Consider the following 26,180-nt stretch of genomic DNA (forward strand, 5'->3'; position numbering starts at 1 on the left):
ATGGTGGGGCAGGGTAGTGCTACTGTGTGCAGTTGGATGGTTGGGGGGGGGGGGGGGGAGGAGAAGTATAAAAGGAGTAAACTAATAAGTGCATTGGTGGAATAGCAGGCAGTGTTGCGCTAGTGGGAGCAGGGAAGGAGAGGTGGGTGAAGGACAGGTACAGGCAAAGGTTGAGGGAGAGTTCCTACCAACGCAGCTCAGAAAAGCTAGTGTTGATAGAAGGATCCAAATGATACAGACTGTGAAGCAGTCATTGAAGTGAAGCATGTTGTGTAGAGCAGCAGCCCGGTACTCCAGCTTGACCACACTTTGTCAGTGACCATTTCTGTGGACAGACAACTTGTTAATTGTCATGACTGGACCTAGAAAGCAGCACAGAGGTTGCAGCCGAGTTGCAGCTCACATGACTGCTTTCACATGTAATCCTGCCTTCTATGGGATAGATGATGCCTGTGAATGGACTGGAGTAAGTTGTGGTAGGAGGCTATATGGCACAGGTCTTGCATCTAGGTCTATTGCGGTGAGAATAATCTTGAGTCAGAGGTTGGAAGCAGGGATGGAGTAGGGGACGGACTGTTGCATGTGTTGGGTGGGTGGCAGAATACCATTGGGGAAGGGATGGGAAGGATATTGTGTTTGCTATTTCTCATTTTGGAGCATAATGAGTAGTAGTCAAAACTGTGGTAGAGAATGTGATTAGATTACTCTAGTCATTGGTGATGGCCTGTTAAGGGCCCAGTGTGATACTTGCTGTATTGGGAGGAGGTGTGTTCATCACAACAGATGGGACGGTCACAGGTGGATGGCTAGGCTGTATGGAAAGAGTGGCAGCTGGCAAAATTGAGGTATTTGCTGGTGGCTGGTGGGTTTGATATGGATTGAAGTACTGGTGTAGCCATCCTTCAGATGGTCAACATTAAGGAAAGTGGTTTGTTGGGTGTAGGAGAATGAGGTGAAGTAAATGGGGGAGGAGATATTTAGGTTCTAGAGGAATGTGGATAGTTTCCTCACCCTCTCTCCAGATCATAAAGATGTCATCAGTGACCCTGAGCCACGTAAGGTGTTTAGGAATCCTTCCTTACTACCCACAATCACATAGATGGCCCTTGAATAGGTTGGCATAGGGCATTGTCATGCGGGTGCCCATTGCTGTACCCTGGGTTTGTTTGTAAGTGATATCTTCAAACGAAAACTAATTGTGGATGAAGATATAGTTGGTCATAGTGAGGATGAGCAGGCTTCTTCAATCTCGTACTGTTTCCACGTTGATTTTAGTTCATTTGCACCTTTCACTATCAGCCCTACTTCCTCAGGTTTCACCTTTTTCCCCGTACTCCATTCAGTTCATCCTTCTTGAGATTTTTGTCCATGCACATTTTTAGATATTTAAGTTTTCTTGCATATAGCTTTATGTAGTTTTCGTATTTTTCAGCATTTTGTATCCTTCGTCATGGATCCTTGCTTCTTGCTTATGTGCCAATACAGAAAAGTTCCTTATTTGTATCCAGAACCAAATCCCACAACTTGTTCCTGCACTGCTGCCTAGCTCATGGAATCCCCCGACTCCTCCTAAATGGCCTTGCCATCAAATTACTTATCTATATCTGCAACCCCTCCTTCCACTATGACCTCTTGTCTGTTCAAATTCCATCACTCCATAGCCTTCACTAACCTAATCCTGCAAAACTGTGTAAATTGGGCCCAAGCCTCCTTGCAGTATCTCCTCATCTGTAAAAACCTACTGCTTTGCAATCCTAAATTCCAGCATCCCATCTCTTACATTGAAACTCTTGCCATCCGGAAACTAAAGCAGCATGCGCTATGCCACCTTGAAAAGTTATCTAACTGGTTAACCTCAAACTCCCGTCTTGGACTACCACTATCCACCACCTCTGAAACAGCGTCCAAAACCTTCCCCACATCGCCCCATAACCAGCAAACCCTGCCTCACAGACATACTACATTCACCCCATCCTCAGAAACTCCTCCCATCACCCTCCAAAAGCCCGGTGTCAGTTTCCAACTTGTCCCACCCTCAACTTAAGTGATGCTGGACTTTTTTCAAGACCTCTACTCCTCCTCCTGGTCCCTACAGTGGAAACACTTTTTCACCACCAATCCTATCAATCAGACACAACCCAAAGCCAATGTTGAACTCTACCTGACTCAGTTCACTCTTCCATCAAACTGCGACTAACCACCTGTTAATACAATACTGGCCGTTAAAATTGCTACACCAAGAAGAAATGCAGATGATAAACGGGTATTCATTGGACAAATATATTATACTAGAACTGACATATGATTACATTTTCACGCAATTTGGGTGCATACATCCTGGGAAATCAGTACCCACAACAACCACCTCTGGCTGTAATAACAGCCGTGATGCGCCTGGGCATGAGGCAAACAGAGCGCTTGGAAGGCGTGTACAGGTACAGCTGCCCATGCAGCTTCAACACGATACCACAGTTCATCAAGAGTAGTGACTGGCGTATTGTGACAAGCCAGTTACTCAGCCAGCATTGACCAGACGTTTTTAATTGGTGAGAGGTCTTGAGAATGTGTTGGCCAGGGCAGCAGTCGAACATTTTCTGTATCCCATACAGGACCTGCAACATGGGATCGTGCATTATCCTGCTGAAATATAGGGTTTCGCAGGGATCGAATGAAGGGTAGAGCCACGGGTCGTAACACATCTGAAATGAAATGTAACATCCACTGTTCAAAGTGCCGTCAATGCGAACAAGAGGTGACGGAGACGTGTAACCAATGGCACCCCATACCATCATGCCCGGTGATACGCCAGTTTGGCGATGATGAATACACCCTTCCAATGTGCGTTCACCCCGATATCACCAAACACGGATGCGACCATTACGATGCTGTAAACAGAACCTGGATTCATCTGAAAAAATGACTTTTTGCCATTCGTGCACCCAGGTTCGTCGTTGAGTACACCATCGCAGGCGCCCCCGTCTGTGATGCAGCGTCAACGGTAACCACAGCCATGGTCTCTGAGCTGATAGTCCATGCTGCTGCAAACGTCATCGAACTGTTCGTGCAGATGGTTGTTGTCTTGTAAATGTCCCCATCTGTTGACTCAGGGATCGAGACGTGGCTGCACGATCCATTACAGCCATGCGGATAAGATGCCTGTCATCTTGACTGATAGTGATAAGAGGCCGTTGGGATCCAGCACGGCATTCCGTATTACCCTCCTGAACCCACTGATTCCATATTCTGCTAGCGGTCATTGGATCTCGACCAACGCGAGCAGCAATGTCGCGATACGATAAACCGCAATCTTGATAGGCTACAATCCGACCTTTATCAAAGTCAGAAACGTGATAGTACGCGTTTCTCCTCCTTACACGAGGCATCACAACAATGTTTCACCGGGCAATACCGGTCAGCTGCTGTTTGCGTATGAGACATCGGTGGGAAACTTTCCTCATGTCAGCACATTGTGTCGCCACCGGCGCCAACCTCGTGTGAATGCTCTGAAAAGCTAATCATTTGCATATCACAGCATCTTCTTCCTGTCGGTTAAATTTCGCGTCTGTAGCGTGTCATCTTCGTGGTGTAGCAATTTTAATGGCTAGTAGTGTATTATAGAATTTCTCATCCTCAAACCTGGCCCCACAATCATTTCCCAGATCACTCAACATGGAAACTAATGTTACATCCATAGAAAGAACTGCAGTTCATCACCAAAAAGCACATCAGATTCGTCCACCTACAAACCCTGCCACAGTGTTGTCCATTACAGAAATTCAACAGAATCTCCAGTCTTTCCCCAAATCCTCAGTGCCATACCAGAACCACTCCCCTAAATTTCTGTCTTCTCACCTCTACCAATCCTGGCACCCTACCTTCTACAAGCTTCTTAAAGTCTAAAACTCTACCAGCCAGTACGCCCCATTGTGGCTGCTTACTGTGTCTTCCCCCCCCCCCCCCCCCCCCCCCCCCCCCCCTCCCCCAAGAGAGGATCCCTGATCTCATGTACCAACACGTTTGGCATATTATCCCTAACCTACATTTCTATATAAAAGACACCACCCATTTCCTCCACAGACTCTCCAAAGTTTGTGTTCATTTACACACAGTGCCCTACTCATTACTGTTGGTGCCAACTCCCTGTACCCTAACATTCCCATGTCTGTGCCCTTGCCATTGTTGAACACTATCTTTACCAATGCTCAGCTGACTCCAAAGCTAAAACCTCCTTCCTGGTCACAATGGCCGGCTATGTCCTAACCCACAAATACTTCTCCTTTGAACGCATCACCTATGAATAAACCTGTAGTACACCAGTGGACATCTGCGTGGCACCATCCTATGCTAACGTATTCATGGGCTATCTAGAAGAATCCTTCCTAACCATCCTGAACACTAAACCATTCACCGGGTCCGGATTTGCTGAGAACATTTTCGCAATTTGGATCAAGGGTGAGAGCATCCTGTCCACATTGTTCCTGAATCTAAACATCTCCTTCCCCATTCACTTCACCTGGTTCTCCTCAACCCATCAAGCCATCTTCCTCAATGTTGACCTCCACCTCAAAGATGACATCAGTACCTTCATCCATATTAAACCTACCAGCCACCAGCAGTACCTCCACTTTGACAGCTGTCATCCATTCCATACCAAAAAGTTCCTTCCATATCACCTAGCCACCTGTGGCTGTCACGTGTAGTTAAGAGCAATCCCTCACCGTATATACCAAGAGTCTCACCGAGGCCTAACAGACCGAAATTACCCTCCCACCCTTATACAGAAATGGATCTCCTGTGCCTTCACTCTCCAGTCAGCTACCAAAATCCCACCATCCAGCCAAAAGGTCATTTCCCAGTGACTAAGTACCACCCAGGACGGCAGCAGCTGAATCACATTCTCCTCCCGGGTTCTGACTACCTCTTGCTGTACTCTAAACTGAGGAATATCCTACCCACTACCCTTTCCACCCGTTCCACAACGTTACTCAACCACCCACAGAACCTATGCAATATCTCAGTCTGTCCCTTCTCCATCCCTGCTCCTAACTCTTACCTCCTGGCTCATACCCCTGCAACAGATCTAGATGAAAGACCTGTCCCATATACTGTGTCGCCACCACCACCACCACCACCTACTCCAATCCAGTCACAGGCATCACCATACCATCAAAGGCAGGACTACCTATGAAAGCAGTCATGTGATCTACTAACTAAGCTGCAACCTCTGTACTGCTTTCTATGTGGACAAGACAACCATCAAGCTGTCTGTAGGAATGGCCACCAACAAACTACGGCCAAAAGACAGGTGGACCACCCAGTTGCTGAGCATGTTGAAGATAATGCCTAAACAATGTTCTTCACTTCAATGATTGCTTCACAGCCTGCACCATCTGGATCCTTCCCATGAGCACAAGCTTTTCTGAATTGCATAGGTAGGAACTTTATCTGCAATATATCCTATGTTCCCATAAACATGTCCTCTGGTCTCAACTTTCATTTGTCCCTGCCCTTCACCCACTTTTCCCCTTCCCTGTCCCACTGCAGCACAACAGTCTTCTATTCCACCGACATACCCACAAATTTCTTTCCCCTTCGGCACTTCTCTTCTTTACCTCCCCCCCCCCCCCCCCCTTAAATAAATCGAACCTTTGTGCTGCACTTGGCAGTCGTACTCTGTCCCAACCACAGCAACCACATCCCTGCTGCAAGCTCCCATGAACAGCACTGCACATTTTCCCAACCCACCCTTCTATCCCTCCTGCTCCCCACCAAATTCGCTACTACCATACCATCGCTAGCCACAGATTTCCCCCCCCCCCCCCCCCTCCCCCCCACCTCCTGCTGCACGTGTGCATGGGCATGAATGCGTGCGCAAGTAGTCTTTTGTCATTAACAGTCATATTTCAGATCCATATTTATTTCCTTTAAAGAAATAATGCCAGTTCCATTATGGACAACATGTGGAAACACACAATGGATAATTTTGTGTTGATACAGAGAAGGTAAGAAGACAGGAAAACATTTGAGAGTGATTTCTGGAAACTAAAAAAAGGAAACTGGTGTGCATAAGAAAATTGTAATTTTACACGAGCACTCAGCTAGTGTAAGGCACAATGAAAAAAATGAGCTGTATGTTTATGGTGCAGGCAACTGATGATGTGAGGTAAGGGCCGAGACATTCAGTGTAATATTGTTGGAAGTTGTTGTTGTCTCCCTTAACAACAAAACTGTTTTTGTGACTATATAATGGGATGGGAGTCACATTAAAAATATTCATGCTTTGTGCCTGTCACTCATTTCAAACATTATAGTGTAATGGTTAGTTGTTTTGATTTGAAAGAAAGTAACAGTTTCATTCAATTAGTTGTGTAAAATAACTCTCCAAACTATTTGTGGATACCAAGGAAGTGAGACTTCTAATTATTGATGATTCCATGTGTTTCACATTAAAATTCAGCATGTGGTTAATACACCCTTGTCTTCCTTCTGATGTGTGAAATAGCTCACCCGACCTCGTTTGGACTCATTCACAGTTTAGTGTCAAGACGAAACTATAATCACATTTGTAATTTTTCACATAAATCAAACTTTGCCAGACACAGCAGAAAAGACAGGTGGCGAGTCACCTATGGATTTAATCACAACCTATTCTGTTGCTAAGCTGACAATGAACAAACAGAACAGCAAAGCATTGTATACCTGAGTGTATGCTGTTTGTTACTGCTGTAAAAATAACATTGTAAGTTGTCAGATTCACCAAAAACACAGGGTACTACTTGGAATAAGACAGTAAATAACTTAGCCACCTTGCTAGTTTTATTCCTGAAGTGGTCGTATGGACTTCTTTTCGTGTTTGATGTTCGAAGATATGCAGATTAACATGCGCTCACAAATGTTGTTCTTACTAGTGTAACCCACTTCCAGACAAAATCTCTAATGTGTATAACTGAATATGCAATAAATACAAAAATTCTGAACACGTGAAGCTTGCCATTAATAACGTTAAGTGTAATCTGTTTTGCAACAGGGACAATGTTGCTGTGCTGGTTCCAGAACTTTCATTGAAGATTCCATATATGACAAGTTTGTGGAGATGAGTGCAGAGAGGGCAAAGAAGCGTGCCACAGGAAATCCATTTGATATGTCTGTTGAATCAGGACCACTGGTATACAATTTTCGTAACTAAGAATAATTTCTTTTAAGTATTATTATGATAAATCACTTGAACTGTAATGGAGTATTTACACAAAATTAAGTTCGTTGGTTACAAATTATAAAATTATGTATTTTTTCCTTAGATTGACAGTGACCAGTTCAATAAAGTTCTTGGCCTTATAAAGAAAGGTCAGAGTGAGGGAGCAAAAATGTTAGCCGGAGGTGGACGTCTGGGAGACAAAGGGTACTTTGTGCAGCCTACAGTATTTGCTGATGTTAAAGACAACATGACTATTGCAAAGGAAGAGGTAAAGTTGGTTGTGTAATATTAAATGAAGGATATTTTACAAACAGAAATGGAAATGAAATTGTCAAATTACTAAATTTACTTTTACAGATTTTTGGCCCAGTTCAGCAACTAATTAGGTTCAAGAAATTAGATGAGCTGATTGAGAGAGCAAATAAGACTGACTATGGTTTGGCTGCTGCCATTTTCACGAAAGACATTGATAAAGCAAATTACCTGCTTCAAGGAATCAGGGCAGGAACTGTGTGGTAAGTGAATAAAATGCCTGTAATACTTCAAATTTATTTAAATACATCATATGTGTAATGAAATCTTAATGTGTTCAGCATTTTTTATTGTGCTGTACTGCAAATGTGTTCCCCAGTTTACAACAAAAAATTAATGTACGTAATCCTTCTTCCATATTTTCTTGATTGAGGTAGCAGTGAAGTTAAAATTTCAGTGCCTCTTGTAGAAATACCCCAAAACCAATGTTCCATTCACCATTCCAGTTCGGGAAGTCGTCAGTTACAAAAGGATGCAAGTGTGCACAATGTTCACATAGCCCATAATTGTCATTGTGCCTTTGATTACTACCACAGGTTCTATGGAAGTCCAGGTGAATGTCCCCCATAACATAATACTGACCCCACTGACCAGCTGACATGTTTCATTTATCCATGGTCCATCAGAGAAGAGATAGTGTCTGCTGCAATCGTAATAGATGATTTTGTTAGGCCAGTGTGGGATCATATTGGTTTCATGTGCTCCACAGCCGCAGGTTAAAAAACTGTGCACTGAGTGGTGCGTTCCAGAGCACTTCTGTCTGCACAAGCTTTTTACTGTCACACCTGCAGATTGCTGCCTATCCTGTTGTGCAGAGCTAGAAGCATCCAACAGTGCTGATATTGAACTTGTTGCCTACTCGTGGTTGCACTATCCATTAAGTACTTCCCATATACCCTCAAGACAGTATTAAACAAATAGCCAACTAGCTTCAATGTTTCAGAAATGGTTGTTCCCTAGTGCCAGGCCATAACAAGCTGCCCTTTGTCAGAGCCACCTATGTCAGTGGGTTTCCCCATTTGTTGTCCGTATCACTGCTGAAAGATTATCATTCGTCTCTTGTCCACTTACGTGCGTTCCTTAATGCATCATGTTCCTGTAATGCCACCGTGTGGTAATTCAGTCTTGCTGTTGGTGTTGGTCGTAATGTTCAGGCTGACCAATGTATCTGCCCTCTTGATTGTTGAAACTGAAGCTGCAGTTAGCTTTGTAGTAGTATAGAGAACTAACTCTTTAGAAAAATCTAACATTAAACATACTCACAAAATAAAACTGATTGTAAGAGAGAGCCTTATCAAAGTAAAAAAAAAAAAAAAGAAAAAAAAAAAAAAGAATGGAGTAACTGCTGGCATATGTAAGCCTGACAGAGAGTGGAAGCAGGGTAGACACAGTTGTCAACAGTCGCAATTGGTGGTTGTGGTCACAAGTGTACGCTAAACAGTTCTCTAAAGCACACATCAAAAAATCTGCTCATTTGACATATGTAAAACATGGTTATCATATGTTACCCTATCCACACTTGACGTGGAATTTTGATCATGAACTTATCTTTCTTCATGCCATATGTTATGTTGAAGTTGACTTTCAGTAAGATAGACCACTCTCATTTCACTCTTAAGTAAAAAACCAAGAATCCTTTCAGACAGATTTTTCTGTTACTTGATACATGAAATATCTTTTTTGTATATTCCATGTATCATGTACACTGTTTGTCCACTCCTTGTTTTATTATGCTGGTCCACTCCTTGTTTTATTATGCTGGTTAATGATATCCTTTGCTTTGTAACTTAAGCCCCAGCTACTTGTTTTAATGCATTGTTTTTCATGACTTTACTCACCCCAATTTGGAGGTAGACCTTGTATTATGTGCATCAGAGACCATAACTATGCCTACTTCCTACCTTACTGCAATTTGATATGTATATATACAAATGAGTGATTGTTTTCGTGCCATATGCATTCCTATTCCCATACATCTGATAGTGACGAAACTTTGCCGCGTTGTTGTACACATGTCTGTGGGGTTTCTGAATTAGCAAATCAATTTTACAAACTACTGTAGTGGTTTCAATAAATGTATTTCATGTACTTTTATGGGCAGTTTGTTTTCTCAATGTTTGTGAGTGCACATGGAGGACATAACTGAACTGAATTGAATAAAATAAAAGTGACGACATTTAGTTTCACATGGGAATTAAAAAGTGGTGGTGTTAGTGAATTCTGGATTGCCAGTTTACATTTGGTAGTAGATATCACTTGCATTTTTTTTGTCATCAAAAAGCATTGCTTTTGCTGTCAAATAAGTTATGCCACCCAAGTGACAACTGACTGGTCAATCCACTCCTCAAGCACAAAAGAAAAAAGCATCATGAGCTTCAGAAACAGAAAAGTAGTGAGAAGCAAGAGTCACAAGAGTACACAATGCTTAATCCTGTTCATCTGAAACATTTGAACAACCAAAAGCAAGACTGGATACTGTTAGAGTTCACTCTTCTTGATCCATACAAACACTGCATGCTGATCTACATTTTGATGCACCCCCTCACAAAGCTAATTATGATTACAGTCTTCATCCAAGTGTGGTGACTGGAAAAATGGATAAATAATGTATCAGTATTATGAAAAGGAAAGTTGCTGTTCAGAATATACAGGAGATGCTGAGTCACAGATAGGCACAACAAAAAGACTCTCACAATTAAAGCTTTCGGCCATTAAGGCCTTCATAAAAACACACACACACAACACACACACACACACACACACACACACACACACACGACTGTAGTCTCAGGCAACTGAAACCACACTGCGAGCAACAGCAACAATGCTTGGTGGCAGCGGTGGCTGGGTGGGGGTAAGGAGGAGGGTGGGGAGGGGAGTGATGGACAGTGAAGTGCTGCAGGTTAGATGGAGGGCAGGGGAGAGGTTGGGGGGGGGGGGGGGGGGGGGGGGTAGCGGAAAAGAGGAAAAATAAAACCACTGGGTGTGATGGCTGTGTAAACGTAGGACGTATTGCAGGGAAAGTTCCCACCTGTGCAATTCAGAAAAGCAGGTGTTGGTGGGAAGGATCCATATGGCACAGGCTGTGAAGCAGTCATTAAAATGAAGGATATCATGTTCAGCAGCATGTTCAGCAACAGGGTGGTCCACTTATTTCTTGGCCACAGTTTGTCGGTGGCCATTCATGCAGAGAGACAGCTTGTTGGTTGTCACGTCTACATAAAATGCAGCATAGTGGTTGCAGCTTAGCTTGTAGACAACATAACTGGTTTCACAGGTAGCCTTGCCTTTGATGGGATAGGTGATGTTAGTGACTGGACTGGAGTAGTTGGTGGTGGGAGGATGTATGGGACAGGTCTTGCTTCTAGGTCTGTTACAGGGGTATGAGCCAAGAGGTAAGGGATTGGGAGCAGGGGTTGTGTAAGGATGGAAGAGTATATTGTGTAGATTGAGTGGATGGCAGAATACCACTGTGGGAGGGGGTGGGATGGATAGTGGGCAGGACATTTCTCATTTCAGGGGATGATGAGAAGTAATCGAAACCCTGGTAGAGAATGTGATTCAGTTGCTCCAGTCCTGGGTGGTACCGAGTTTTGTGGGGAATGTGCCTCTGTGGCTGGACGGAGGGACTTCGGGAGGTGGTGGGAGATTGGGAAAGATAAGGCATGGGAGATTTGTTTTTGTACAAGGTTGGGAGGATAATTATGGTCAGTGAAGGCTTCAGTGAGCCACTCAGTATATTTCGGGAGGGACTGCTCATCACAACAGATGCGACGAGCACGGGTGGCTAGGCTGTACGGAAGGGTCTTCTTGGTATGGAATGGGTGACAGCTGTCGAAGTGAAGGGTATTGCTGGTGGTTAGTAGATTTGATATGGACAGAGGTGCTGATGTAGCCATCTTTGAGGTGGCTTGTAGGGTTGAGTAGGACCAGTTGAAGCCAATGGGTGACAAGTTGTTGAGATTCTGGAAGAATGTGGATAGGGTGCCCTCGCCTTCGATCCAGATAGCAAAGATGTCATCAATGAATCTGAAGTGGGTGAAGGGGTTTAGGATTCTAGGTTTTTAAGGAGGATTCCTCTAGGTGGCCCATGAATAGGTTGGCATAGGATGGTGCCATGTGAGTGCCCATAGCCGTACCCCAGATTTGTTTGTAGGTAATGCCTTCAAAGGAGAAGTAATTGTGGGTGGTGATATAGCTGGTCATGGCGATTGGGGAGGAGGTTTTTGGTTTCGAATCTGTGGGTCATTGGGAAAGTTAGTGTTCAATAGTGGTAAGGCCATGAGCATTAGGAATGGTTGTGCAAAGGGAGGTGACCATCAGTAGTGATGAGCAGGGCACCATGGGGTAAAGAGACAGGAACTGTGGAGAGTCAGTGGAGGAAATAGTTGGTATCTTTTATACAGGAGGGTAGGTTCTGAGTAATAGGTTGAAGGTGTTTGTCTAAGAGAGCAGAGGTTCTCTCTGTGGGGGTGCAGTAACCGGCCACAATGGGGCATCCTCGTTGGTTAGGTTTATGGACTTTAGGAAGCATGTAGAAAGTAGAAGTGCGGGGACTGACAGGGGTGAGTAGAGAGATGAATTCCGGCGAGAGGTTCTGGGATGGGCCTAAGGATTTGGATAGTGACTGGAGATCCTGCTGGATTTCTTGAATGGGGGCACTGTGGGAAGGTTTGTAGGTGTTCCTTTCACCCACACGCCATTCGAGAGTGGAATGGTAGAGAAGTAGTATGAAAATAGTTCAATGAACCCTCTGCCAAGCACTTCAGTGTGAATTTCAGAGTAACGATGTAGATGTGGATGTATCTGACAACTGGTGAAGTCCTTTCGCCAGGTAATCCTTGCGGTTCAAAACAACAGTTACGGAGCCTTTGTCTGCAGGTGGGATTATAAGGTCGGGATCTCTTTTTAGATGATGGACTGTGGTTCTTTCTGCGGATGTAAGGTTACTTTGCATGATGAGGAATTTGGGGAATGATGGTGGGGCAAGGTTTGAGATTAAGAAATTCTGGAAACTTGACAGGAGGTGATTTGGGGGCAGTGTGGGTGAATCACGGTTGGATGGAGGAGTGAACAGAGTTAGGCAAGGTTCAATATTGATCTTTGGTTGAGTCCGACTGGTAGGGTTTGGTGGCGAAAAAGTGTTTCCATTGTAGGGACTGGGAGAAGTCCTGCATGATTGAATTTCAGGGTGTAACAAAAGGTGAGGCCTTTGGAAAGGACTTATATTTATGTGGAGCCAAGGTATCTGGAGGGAAAGTTCATGTCTGTGTTGCGGGTCTGTTTAGGTTCTGGAGTCTGTGTGGTGGTGAGACGGAGTTTTGGAGGGTGGGGTAAGTGCAGTAGGTCTGAGAGACAGGGTTTGTCAGCTATGAGGGGAGGTGGGAGGCAGTGGTACTCAAAGGCAGGAGTAGGACGTGAGCAGGCGGAGAGCTTTTTTAGATGGTGTTGTGCATGTTGCTCAAGTTCTTGCAGGACAAGAGTTTCAATGTGTGTTATGGGTTCCAGTAATTTGGGATTGCATAGCAAGAGACTTTTGCGGATGGAGAGAAGGTACTGCAAGGTGGTTTGGGCTTGGTTCGTAGGGTTTTGCAGGATTATGTTGGTGAGGGCTAAGGATTGGTGGATTATGAACAGGTGGAGGTCATTGTGGAAGGAGGGGTGGCAGCCAGAGATGGGTAATTTGATGGTAAGGCCATTAGGGGGGATTTTATGAGTCAAGCAACAACGCAGGAACAGTATGTGGGACTGGGATCTGGCTAGGGGTAAGAAAACTTTTCTGTATTGGTGCAGATGGAAGGAGCAAGGAACCATGATGGTGGAAAAATGTGAAACATTACATAAATAATGTAGAATTATGTCCTAAAAGTTTCACAAAAATATACCCAAATACAGTTGAAAATTCACGAAAAGGATAAATTGGATGCAAAAGGACGAAACAAGATGAAATCTGAGGGAGTCGACAATAGCAAAAGGTCTAAACTCACTAAAATTGGTGAAAAGTCACAAGGATCAAAGTAAAAAAATATATATTTTACCGTGGGTAGCAGGTCTGAGGGTGGATAATTGTGAAGGAGGGGGACAGTAGATGTGACTGAATGAGGTGGAATAAGTGGGTGCGAACTGGGATAGAAAGGAGAAAGAGTTGGGGGGGGGGGGGGGGGAGTTCATAGGATGAGATAAGATCGTGTGGCTCCGGAAAGGTGAGGGAGTTAATGTGCAAAAATGCAGGAAATGACGCAGGGAGAGTGATCAATTTGAAAGTGTAGGATTAATTATATCGGTGGGAGTAATGTGGGACACAAGATGCTGCACCAACAATCCGCATGGTTTTGTAGCCGTCTGTTTTGTGCAGCCGAGACAGTTGATACAATGTGGCTCGTAAGTAGAGCATGCAGTGCAGTTTGTAAGGTGACTAGAGAAACACAGGAAACAAGAGAAAGAAGGACGGACATTGAGTATTGTGAGGCAAAAGAAATTAGTGACAAAGGAAAACAGCACTGGGTTAGGATTGAAGAAAAACTGTCAGGCAAAATTCAAACAATGGAAAATCCAGGAAGACATGCAACAGTATTGAAAAGGAAAGTTGCTACTCACCGTATAGCGGAGATGCTGAGTCGCAGATAGGCCCTACAAAAAGACTCACAATTAAAGCTTCCAGTCATTAAGGTCTTCGCCAACACACACACACACACACACACACACACACACACACACACACACACACACGTGCAATTCACACATTATGTGAGAATTTTAGTGCCTTCAGATTTAATAATTAAATGTGTGTGGGTTGAAAAGTGGAACTAGCAGAACTACAGTCACCAACAGAATTGCATTTTTGTAGAAGTAAAACTCATTTTTAAATGACATTGTGCAAGTACAACTCGTGCAAAAATTGTGTGACAACATTGAAAGTGCAAAGGCAAATTAATCATTGTGCAGGATCACTACTACCTACCATTGCTGGATGCAAGCCACAAATTTCTCCAGATTTATTTCATGGGAAACATTGATGAATAAATCAGTCAAAACTGTCGATTCAATATGGGCACTAAACAAGAAATTGTCACTGCATTACAGATGTCATTCAATCGACACATTGAATTAATTTAATTGTTCACAACTGCACTTGAACAGTTGGCACTGATGTTACAAAGTTGTAATTGGAGCAGACGAAACATCTGTCAACCAACACAAAAGATGGTACAATGCACCAACAATTCATGAAGTAGCAATAGTTCTAGTTGGTGAGGAGTTTAACTCAGGTGATATAATTCTTCAATCCAGAAATGATGTTGAGTGAGTCTCCAAAACTCATCGCTTACGTGATGAATTGCAATGTCAGTTTTATTTTGGCAAGGAGAAGATGGCTATCATTTCAGCATCAGATTGAGAAATCGACAAACAGATGATGAAATAAATAAGAAAGGTAGTGTTACATCGATTAAAGATTCATGAAAATGCTGAAAATTGTGTCTTGAAATGTCAACAATCGTTCCATTAACACGCCATTGATATTGACGCAGAAATCTAAACTGAACAGCTCCACTACATTCAATGAAATCAAACCAAGTTGCGTTTTGAAGAGTACATTCATTTACGTAATGCAGTTGTTAACGATGGTAGATGGGTTCCAATGAATTGGAAAAAATAGTCGTACTACAAGCTACATTTACAGGGTGTCCATAGCACGAATACACACAATATTCAGTGACGTTCAAGGGAATGTGACTGACCACAAGTTGTTGTTGTATTCCCACGCACTCCTGCTTGGGAGGAAATAAAAGTACGTTTGTTAACTGGCTAATCATCGTCAGCTTGCCATGATATTTGTGTGTGCATATGTTCAAACAAAAATTGAAATCTTTAATGGACTTTATTGTCAAGCATCATGTTTTTGGAGAGAGAGAGAGACTGCTAATTTAGTTCACTGAATGCCAAAAGAGAGGATTGTCACATGTAGGCATTTTGATTTGGTTGATTAATAGTCCTTACAGCAGGAATACTAGGTGTTGACATTGATACAGACTTATTTGAAGTTGTCACCAGGATGAGAAATTCACTAAACAGTACCCAAGAGACTATCTTTCCAAGTCTACTGTTGGCAATGAACTGAAGATGGCAACAAATATATTACTTTTAAAAGTACAGAACAGTGATGGTGAAACTGCTATTCGTTTTGTTATACCATATTCCTCATTACTCTCAAATGTACAAAACGCACATAAATGTCAAGTATTGGGATTCTGTGAAATCTGTCAAATATATTTGCAAATATGTCAACAAAGGAAGCAATATAGCAGTTTTTGGAGTGCAAGCAATGTAGAAGTATTTTGGAGTGGGAAATAAAACAGCAGCTATCAATGAAATAGACCACTCTACCAAGTGGAACATTACATTACTAGCAATGAACACCCCTTGGGTGTACATTGCTAGGGCAGCACCTCTTTCCTTTCTGTGCTGCATGTCTATCCTCCTCTGTTTGAGTGTTTAAGGTTTCTCATTGTTTCTTCTTGCTCCTGAAGGCCGGCCCACATGTTTGCATGTAAGAGGTGGCTTGGTAACACGTAATTCCTAGCCTTGGATTGACAGTTGGAGTTCGCACGTACTCTCTGGTACAGGCCAGGCACAGGGACAGGTGATTGGTTGAGCTGTTACCTTTCAAATTGCCAATTTGTCTCTCTGTCAGGAGTTTGGGAAGTGTGAGCAGCACCTAAAGTGGGCGCTATCGAAGACACTGACAATCGTGGTTCTTCCCCCCCCCCCCCCCCCCCCCCCCCACAATGACCCAATCGCCATCTTGGTCTACATCAACTTAACGTAAATGGAATGGGCTAAAGATTCAAAAGACTCTCCCAGCTGCACCTCAGTTCCTCTCGGTATCACATACCGAAGGAAGTTAGTACATTGCTACAGTTAATCCATTTGTTATTCAAAAAGGTTGTGATGCAATTACATGCCCTATGAAATCCTGCTCTCACTTAGGTAATGTTTGCTTCTGGAGACCAATTTTATTTTTAAGCCCAACAACTACTTACACCTTCACTCCTCCATGGCTATCCCATTCGTGTTGAGGCCCATCAAGCACTGAATTCTTTGGTGGTGGTGTTTACGCTTGGCTACTTGATGGTCTGACCAAGGGAGAAACCCAAATTTAACTCCCAGATCACCGCATCACTGCAGTCCGTCAAGTAATGAAACGGATTGACATAACCTTAGTGCCTACAAACACTCTTTTTCTCACATTTGATTGAGTAGTGCTTCCATCCAATATCAAATCAGGCTATGAAGTCGTCATGGTCTGTACATTTCAAACATGATGTGTTTCTACAAGTGTCAGCATTTCAGCCACACTCGCATATCCTGTCAAAACATGGGCAAATGTGTTACTTGTCATAGGGGTGCACACAATGGCAATTGCCAGTCTCCTCCTCCCTATTGTATCAATTGTAATGGTGACCATGCCACCTCATCCCATGAATGACCCATGTTTCTCAATGAGCGTGCCCATTCAGGAGATCCGGGTGAAGGAATAGGTCCTTACCTTCTTGCTTGCAAGTTGTTGGCTAATCGAAAGCCCTGCATTGCACCATGTGACTTACGGTACTGGTCTTGCTATGCCTCACTCCGTGAAGAACGTCAGCACTCCAATTGTAAAATCGCCTAGTATCATGATAGCCTCCTCCTCCTCCTCCTCCTCCTCCTCCTCCTCCTTCTTCTCCTCCTATGCACGACAAGCCACCAGATATTCGCCCCCAGGAGTAAAATTACCTGCTGCAAAACTGGCAAGCCAGAAAGAATAAAAGGAATACTCCTGTTAAGACTTTCTATGTCCCTGCAACCAACAACTGTCTGTGTCTTCTTGTGCCAACCAAAAAGGCTTAAGAAGTTGAATAAAGGCACACGGTATTCTCCTTCCCCGACTTGGAGATCCTCTATGGTGTCATCGTGATACCCCCTCCTGGCTGATGCCAGTTTCACTGGTGCTAACTGCCTGTCATTGTTCTACCCTGGAATCTCTAGGTTAACCTAGAGAGATTGCTGAGACCACTGTAGATTTCATGGAACAGAATCCTGCAGCTTCTGTGCCCTGTAGCAATGAATCTCCGAAGGCTGGCGCCTGGCAGCCAGCGAGGTGACTACCCTGTATTTGTTCCCTCCAGCCCAGTCCCCATTATTACTCTTCTCCACAAGAACATTCATGCCATTGGATCCAACAAGGAGGAATTACAGCTGCTTTTGGAATCAGTGTCTGGTTATTTTATACCTCCAACAAAAAAAAAAAATGGGTGCTTGTGACCACTTTGATCTCTCACGTTTCCTTCCTGTACATTTTGACCTCCATGCCGAGGATGACATTCTACCTCCTGGGGTAGGCCTGCTACTCATTCTGCAGCCAAACTGTCTTGCTGAACAGTTGGTTGGAAGCTATCACAATCTGCATTTTTCTTCCTCGCACCATCTTTTCTCTTTGTAACGTCTGCATCCCTCCAACATTTGCTGTCAATAGGGTGGACTTACTCTAGCTTATTGGTAACCTCCCTCACCCCCTTTTTGCTGTTTGGTGACTGTAATGTGCACCATCCCATTTGGAGCTCTTAAAGAACCTGTCTAAGAGGTGCTCTTTTGTCTGACCTTCTCAATCAACTCAACCTCATTGTTCTTAACATTGGTGCACCCACATTCCTTTCAGACTCCATGCACACCTATTCCCATTTGGATCTATTGTTCTGCACAGCACAGCTTGCTTGTTATCTCAAGTGGACAGTTCTCTTTGACACATACTCGGGTGACCATTTTCTGTACACTATCTGTTTTCTGACTCTTACCCCACCCATGTGTAAAACCAACCGGCCAGTTTCTAAGGCCAACTGGACACTTTACTCCTCACTGCCGATCTTAGATGAACATTATTTTCCCAGTTGTGATGACCAGGTTGAGTACCTTACGAACATCATCCTTACTTCTGCAGAACATTCCATACCTGGCACTTCATCGTTACCGCTTTGTGTCCTAATCCCCTGGTGGACTGAGGCATGCCGTGACACGATTCACACATGGAGATGTGCTCTCCATGTTTTTGACAATCGTAATACAGCGGTAAACTGAATTCGTTATAAACTGTTGCATGCGCAGTGCTGTCGCATTCTTTGGGTTAGCAAAAAACTAGCTGGATTTCATTTAAGAGTTCTTTTAACAGTTTCACTCCCTCCACCACTGAGTGGGGGCAACCTCTGTTGGCTCTCTGGGACAAAGGTCCATTCCCCAATTTCCAGTTTTACTGTAGCAGATGCTGTCATTGTATCCCTACTGCTACCTCCAACACCTTAGGCTGCTATTTGCGGAGATTTGTAGCTTCAGCCACCATCACCCCACCCTCCTCCCACAGAAACGAGTACAAGCTGGGCAGACTGTCATTCAACAGTTAGAACTGTGTGTACTTAATCAATGGAACCGCACTACACATACACGCCTTTGAACAATACTAATATAGCTTTATTGATCACAGCCACAGGAGACTGCAAAGATTACATGGCTTGCTCGATAATTCCAAGCTTGCAGTTGAAAATAACTCAACATGCAGGGAACAAAAACATCAGTGTTATCTTGTAACTATGCGTGAACTAACTACCAGCATGGAAAATACAAAATAATAAAAAAAGCACAATCAGAGGACAACAAACACACATAAAACACAGCCTCTGGTGGCTTCTGTGAAATGATTGACGGCACAATTGCTTCTAAACATCCACAGATGACACACGCGATAAACACTATGTAACTGCGCGATGTCGCCACATCAGCTCCCATTTTGGAAGTGGAGCATTATACCAAGTAGTGAGCTGGAAAGTGGATGCGGCGATTGGATCTTCAGGTATATGTTGGTAGGTCCACTGCTGTTGTAATCTGTGCTGGCAGCTACGAAGGCGGTGATGAGGCAGCTGTTGGGTGAAGCCCTAGTCTTGGAAGTTCTGGCATTGCTGCTTTTTGGAAGACATTAGCCAGTTTAACCCTGTCAATAGACACAGTGGTCGCCTTTCTGTTGATTGAAATGTCAGTTGTCTTCTCTCCCCTTGCCACTACAAGGTAGGGTCCTGAGTTTGGTGGCTGCAATGACAGTTTGATGCCTTTCATGCATAGCATGACGCGTGAACATGTTTTAAAGTCTTGATTCATGAAAGTGGTAGCTGTACTGTGTCCGTGAGGCTGGTGTGGGCGAATTTGGGCCACATGATCTCACAGTTGGCATAGTTGCCTTAAGTTAGCGATGCCATCTCTCAATCATCCCATTACTGGCTGGGTGATAACGCCTCATTTTGTGGTGAGTTGTGCTGAAAAATTTCACATCTTGTCTGAGCAGCTTGGATTCAAATCGCCATCCCCTATCTGCCATGACAGGTATGGATAGCCAAAGCATGACACCCAATATGACACAAAAGTGACAGCCAGAGTTTCTGCCATAACAGTCTATCGTTATAAGTATGTAACATCGGCTGTCAGGTGGTGGCAATGGACCAACAACGTTGATGTGGACATGACTGAAAAGGGCGGTCGTGATTGGAAATTTCCCTATCAGTGCTTGCATGTGGTGGTGTATCTTGCGTCTTTGGCATTTAAGACACCACCTTGCCCATTTAAGGCAGTCTTTCTGTATACCCGGCCACACGTAACTATTCATCACTAGGCGGTTTGTCAGTCGAATACCTGGGTGGAACAAGTCATGAAGCATATTGAAGCCGTTCATTCTGAAGGCAATTGGTAGGAATGGCCATGGTTTTGATGTGTTAAAGTCACAATACAGCCTGACATTACTCCCTGGAATTTTGCTTAGTTGCAGATCCAATGGTGATGTTCCTGCTGATAACATTCCTTGTAGTTCTTGATCTGATTGTTGAGCAGTGGCAAGTTTGGTGTAATCAATCATGCTAGTAATGCTTCTTACCTGAGACAGACAATCGACTGCCACATTGTCGATGCCAGAGATGTGCCAGACGTCCATACTGAACTGTGAGATGAACATTAGCTGATTGTGTTGCCTAGGTGAATAGTTTGTGTTGTTCTGGTGAAAGGCGTAAGTTGGTGATTTGTGATTGGTGTAGGTAATGAAGTCTCTAGCTTCTGGTTGAGACCTGAAGTATTTAAACAGCCGAAAGTTCTCTGCCATAAGTGCTCCACAAGGTGCAGTAGGCTAAGGGTGCACCAGTAGTGGGGCATCTACAGTGCTCTTCAAATGCCACACACATGCTATCAGTCCATGTTATAACAGAGTTACCGTTTGTCTTTGAGCCACTGAGTACTGCAATTACTGGTTTTTGTAACAGCAGAGTGTGGCAAGTGATGGCGATAAAAATTTAATATACCAAGCAATCGGCGCAATTCCTTTGCCTTATTTGGGCGTGAAATCCATAAGACGACTTCTACCTTCTCTGGCAGTGGTAGTGATCCTGCTGCTGTAATCATATGCCCTAGGAATTTCACATGGGATGGCCAAAGACACATTTGGCAGTGTTCAGGACGACACTGTAGTGTTCCAGCCACTTAAAAACTTCCATTAAATGCTGCCAATGTTGCTCTGCTGATGATGAAAAGACTACTTGTCATCCAGGAGAGGAAAAGCAAAAGTGAGGTCCTGTAGCACAGAGTCAATTAAGTGTTGCCATGTTCGAGAAGAGCTCCTGAGTCCAAAAGTCATAAATTTGTTCTCAAACAGGCCAAAAGTAGTGACAGTCACAGTCTTGGGAATGTCTCATTCAGCTACAGGGATCTGTGTGTACGCTTTTGCACCGTCCAAGTCGCTAAAAACTACCCCACTCAATGCAGTGTTGTAGTCACGTGAAAACAGCATTGGGTATCTGTTCGGTATTGTTCTGGCATTCACGGCTCTGTAGTCACAACAGGGTCGCCAAGCACCATCGTTTTTCAGGACCAAATGTAATGGTAAGGACCAGGGGCTGTTGGATGGTTGCACTACACCTTCCTAAACCATACTGTAGATGCGACTCTTCAAAGCTTTCCCATCGGATGTGTTGTAAATAGTCTTCACGGGTTTGCCACCGGATCACATTGTGCAAATTCCACAATATTTCCTCGGAGCAATTGTCAGATGTCTTCAGGTGGTTCAACCTTGCTCATGGCTAGGTATGACTGATGGTCTCCGCACACCGTCGCCCCGTTTCTAGAACACGTGCGCAAAAAAAGCGCAGCCATGGACATCGCGCATGCGCAGTGATTTGCCCTATTCAAACTCCCTCTGCCGAAAATCGCAGAGCAGCTCTCTTGCACAGTTGCTAGTTCTAGTATGCAATATTAAAGTATTTTACACTTTTCTGTTAATCTAAAAGTTTTCATTATGGATCTGACTGGCTCTTCCCTTCCTTGGAATTTGTTGAAGAGGCTTCATCTGCTTTGCATGTGGCACATCTTTGAAATTAGGAAACACAGAAGGTAAAGACAGTTTCAAATTACTTTCCTTGTGAAGTTTGTTCCTGGATTTTTTAAGAAAGAAAAGCTTTTTCGTTCTGATATGTGGACGAGACAGGTAATAAACTTGTTACTGCTTTATCTGAAAGCATTGGAAACTCCATCTTTAAGCTTAACCAGAAATTTACTGGTGATAAAGATTTCTTTTCTGTAACTTAGTCACTGGAAGTTTCAAGTAGCTGCTGGTTTCAATTTACACTTCATGTGGATTCCAAAATTATTGCCTTTTCCAAGCGATTGTGAATCCCGTTGTTAGACAGATTTCCCAAATTTCAAGGCTTTTGATGAACAGTTCATACAGTCTTACACATTAAACAGGTTTTTGTATCATCCTTGAAGTACTAAATTTCAACTGTTGATTTTTTTAACAAAATTTCTGTGAAACACATTACAGTCGGAAGCCAGACTTTGTCTAGGGGAAAATGTACCTGGTGAGAAAAGATAAGCCATACAGTATGAGAAAATTTCTGTGGTGATAAAACCATCTTACATCTGTATTAATCACTAAAAACTTTTAAATACTTAGTGTTACAAAAAATCGCTAATTAATAGGGTGGTAGGATGACCACTTAACTATTTTCACTGCATTGTAAGGTACAGAGGTTTTTCACATGCACCTAACAAGAAGTTGATTTAATAATTGCAAGCAGTGGTGGAGATTTGAATAACCATGTTGTTGTTCATGTTACGGCCATCTTTTATTGTAATATAAGATTGGATGTAAAGTACTGTGTTGGTAAATACTGTGCAAAGTAAAAAGCTGCTTGCAAATGGGCCACAGAGATTTAGTTTCGCACCCGCAACTGTGCGATGCCTGGCAGGCATGCCACTTGACGAGCAGCCGGGCCACACAGGTGCCTTGGCATACTTGGATTTTTTAACGGGACACTGCACGGCCCAGTGGGCCCCAGCGCGGCTCGACTGGCTGACTGGGTAGTGCGGGTCGAGGCTTGTCGGGCAGTCGAGGCTATGGTCCCAGGCAGACCATGCAGGTTTAGTGCGTACCTCTGTCTAGTAGTTTAAATGCCCTGCTATCGTAGTTAAAACTGACTGCGGGAAAGAAAACTAAACACATTTGTCCAACAAAGTACAGAAGTTTCTTTCCTGCAGTTGGTTTTTACAGAAAACCTGCAAATTGTCAAAGTATGTAGCTCATGTCCGTCTGAATGTTCATTAGAGTATAGGATAACATTTTGAAGAAAATTGATCCACAACTTATTGACATTTTTCACGACAATGTTTAACAATGTCTTTTTCTTTATATTATAGTATACATATTCGAGAAATAACGTAGGCAAGTGAGAAAGGTTTTCTTATCGTATGTATTACATTGATTATAGTGGCTTTCGACATCCTTCCAGCCTACTAGCTAACCCTGTAGAAATATACATGAAGATGAAAATATACTGTTCTTGTAGACTTTCAAACTATATGGATCATTTTATATTGCAGCCAGGAAAGATGTTGTCACACTGGCTTAGAACAGTTTATCATTGATTGAGGTGGAATCGTGGTTAACACTGAAATTGCATTCAGGAGTATTGTTTAAATTGTAGTTCTGCCACTCATATTTAAGTTTGCTGTGATGCCCCAAATCACAAGGCAAACTGTGGGGAAGTTTCCTTTGAAAAGGACCCAGCTTATGCAGTACCCTCTCCTTGTCAACTCAGGCATGTTTGATCTCTAATGACCTCATCATTTGTGGTCCTTTAAACACTGTGTTCATTTTTTAAAGATATGTGCAACACTCTCTAATCTGTTAAGTTTCTTCTTGCTTAATATATGCTTTTCCTTGCTATTTTTCTTGCATTATACTGAGAATTAGATAATTAAGTAAACAAATGTTACTCTGGCATTGTGCTGCATAAGAGCCGTGGCTTTAGCAGTGTAAGTGCACGGCAATCTGTAATGATGTGTGTGTACATTGGTTTAATCTTCTGTCTTTCAATAAACATTTTTTGCCAAGGTTCAGAGATTAAGTGATAAGGCACTGTAAAAGTATTTTTATCTGTAATTCAGAATATGTATAACTCTTTGAATAGAAATAGTTGTTTGAAAAAAAAAAATGGACTGGTTTTTACATTAATATTATATATTATAAATTGCCTTGTGGTAAAAGTGTAGCACAAAGACGACTTGTCAGATGTCAGTGTAACTTCATGCATGTACACACCATTGGCGACTGTGTAAATGATTAGAGCTACTATTCTCTGTGACAGGCAGAATGGCCATCAGTGTGCATTAGTGTTGCTTATGCTCATTGTTGCCACCAGGGGTGGTAGATTATGTAAAGGGTATGAACAGCTCCAGATGTTGAGTGATTACAGTAAAGGACACGCATTTCCCGTCTGCTCCCATGAGACAGTGTTATCTGCACTTGATAGTTTGCAGGGGGCCTCATTGTGGATCTCCAAATGGCCAGGTGCTCAAATTGTGCAGTGTCCAAATTTGTGGGGCATTCAGATGCGATAGTGGCCCAGTGTTGGAATGTGAAGGTACAGGTATGCGCGTTGCCAAGGTTTGCACTCATAATACCTTACATTTGAGCCTACCATCTAAGACCAAGTAATGAATTCCCTGCAACATTCTGTGTCATTGCATGCTATTGGTTGGGGACTACCAGCAGCCAGACTAGGGAATTACCGGCCCGTGCATAGGCTCCTGTTAACACCCTAGAGCTAGTATTCTGGATATCAAAGACCAATTCCAACAGCTGTGGGCAAGCTTGCCTCAGGAGGGTATACAACAGTTCTGACACCCTTCCCAACCAAACAAGTGCTCACCCTCAGGCCAAAGGGTGAGCAGTGTCATGCTGATAAGTGGGCTCATACTGCCAAGTTCTTTGTAAGTCTGACTCGGTTTTGTAATCACTGTGGTAACATCAAATACCATTTAACATGTGAATTTTCATTTCATTTCCTCCTCTATGCTTTACTAGAATTGGATGGTGTATGTAATTAGTGTAGCATTTTGTCTTTGAACAGAAATTATGTGTGGTTTATGGAAAATAATAATACAATTTTTTTCTTTCAAGGGTTAATTGTTACAATATTCTGAATGTACAAGCTCCATTTGGAGGATTCAAGATGTCTGGTAATGGACGTGAATTGGGAGAATATGGTTTAGAAGCATACAGTGAAGTGAAGACTGTAATTGTGAAAATACCTCAGAAGAATAACTAAATTTCTTTAAGAGAAATGTCTCAACTCACATAATTACAAAATAGTTATGCTAAGTTCTGATTGTCAGCATCCACTACTCTTTTTTTTATGAGTATTATGTGTTCCACAAGTAATGAATCCACATACGTCGATATTGATACATATTATTGTCACGGAATTTTTTTTATACTGTGTAACAATATTGATGGAAACCAGTTTTGATTTGCTTATTGAGGAATGAAACTTCTACAATTGAGTGTGATTACATAGTTTTATTAATATGAGACTGTTTATTTTAATACTAGAATTAATTTTGTACAGCTCGTATGTTTCGATCAGAATACTTATTTTTGTATTCCTTCAAATAAAGTGCCTCTCTACAGTTTCAATTCCTTTTCATGTTTATAGAAAATCTTGCTTATATTTTTTTAACCATGATTCAACTTTTTAAACACAAATTTAGTGGAAAATTTGCATGTTGAAGAATGGAAAGATATGCCTTGTAGCATTTGGAAACTGAGAACCATGAGAGAGTAAAAATAAATATCACAATACTGTAAAGGTACAGTGTAAATAATAATTCAAGAAAATCTACCATCTTTACAGCTATGAGATTATTCCCTATGTTGGGTTTTACTGGTTTATTGTGTGTGCCTCCAGTTTAGTAGTTGGATGACACTACTACTACTACTACTACTACTACTACTACTACTACTGTCATCATTCTTCTCCTCCATCTCCTTATATTTGAGCTGTATACCTTTCAGTTATTGTTACTGTGAGTCTGGAGTGTTACTGGAGTAAGTTAGAGTAGTCTACACACATTCACTATGTACGATCTGCCATCCAGTTGCACGTGTGTGCCAACTTTACCTGCAAATAATTTTTGGTTGCTGTTGTTTAAATTAACTGCTTCTGTGGAAACAGTGCCAAGTGACCTCTTCCTTTCGCAGTTGTGCAGGAAGACAGCTCTGATATATCTAAGCTACTCAAATGACATAATCAGATTTTTGTTAATTCTTCTGTAT

The 26,180-nt window shown here is 42.8% G+C and overlaps 1 protein-coding gene across 1 annotated transcript in view; it reads left to right on the top strand.

The window, feature by feature from the left end:
• LOC124622524 (aldehyde dehydrogenase, mitochondrial) overlaps nt 1–25,541 on the top strand; it is a 90,753-nt gene extending 65,212 nt beyond the window's left edge. The window contains exons 7-10 of the mRNA XM_047148256.1: nt 7,028–7,165; nt 7,299–7,463; nt 7,553–7,710; nt 25,026–25,541. Of these exons, the coding sequence (XP_047004212.1) occupies nt 7,028–7,165; nt 7,299–7,463; nt 7,553–7,710; nt 25,026–25,173 (609 nt within the window). The 3' untranslated portion in view covers nt 25,174–25,541. The remainder of the gene's footprint in view (nt 1–7,027; nt 7,166–7,298; nt 7,464–7,552; nt 7,711–25,025) is intronic.
• Nucleotides 25,542–26,180: the final 639 nt, after the last annotated feature.

This window comes from Schistocerca americana, chromosome 7, assembly GCF_021461395.2.
Source record: "Schistocerca americana isolate TAMUIC-IGC-003095 chromosome 7, iqSchAmer2.1, whole genome shotgun sequence".
Classification (NCBI taxonomy): domain Eukaryota; kingdom Metazoa; phylum Arthropoda; class Insecta; order Orthoptera; family Acrididae; genus Schistocerca; species Schistocerca americana.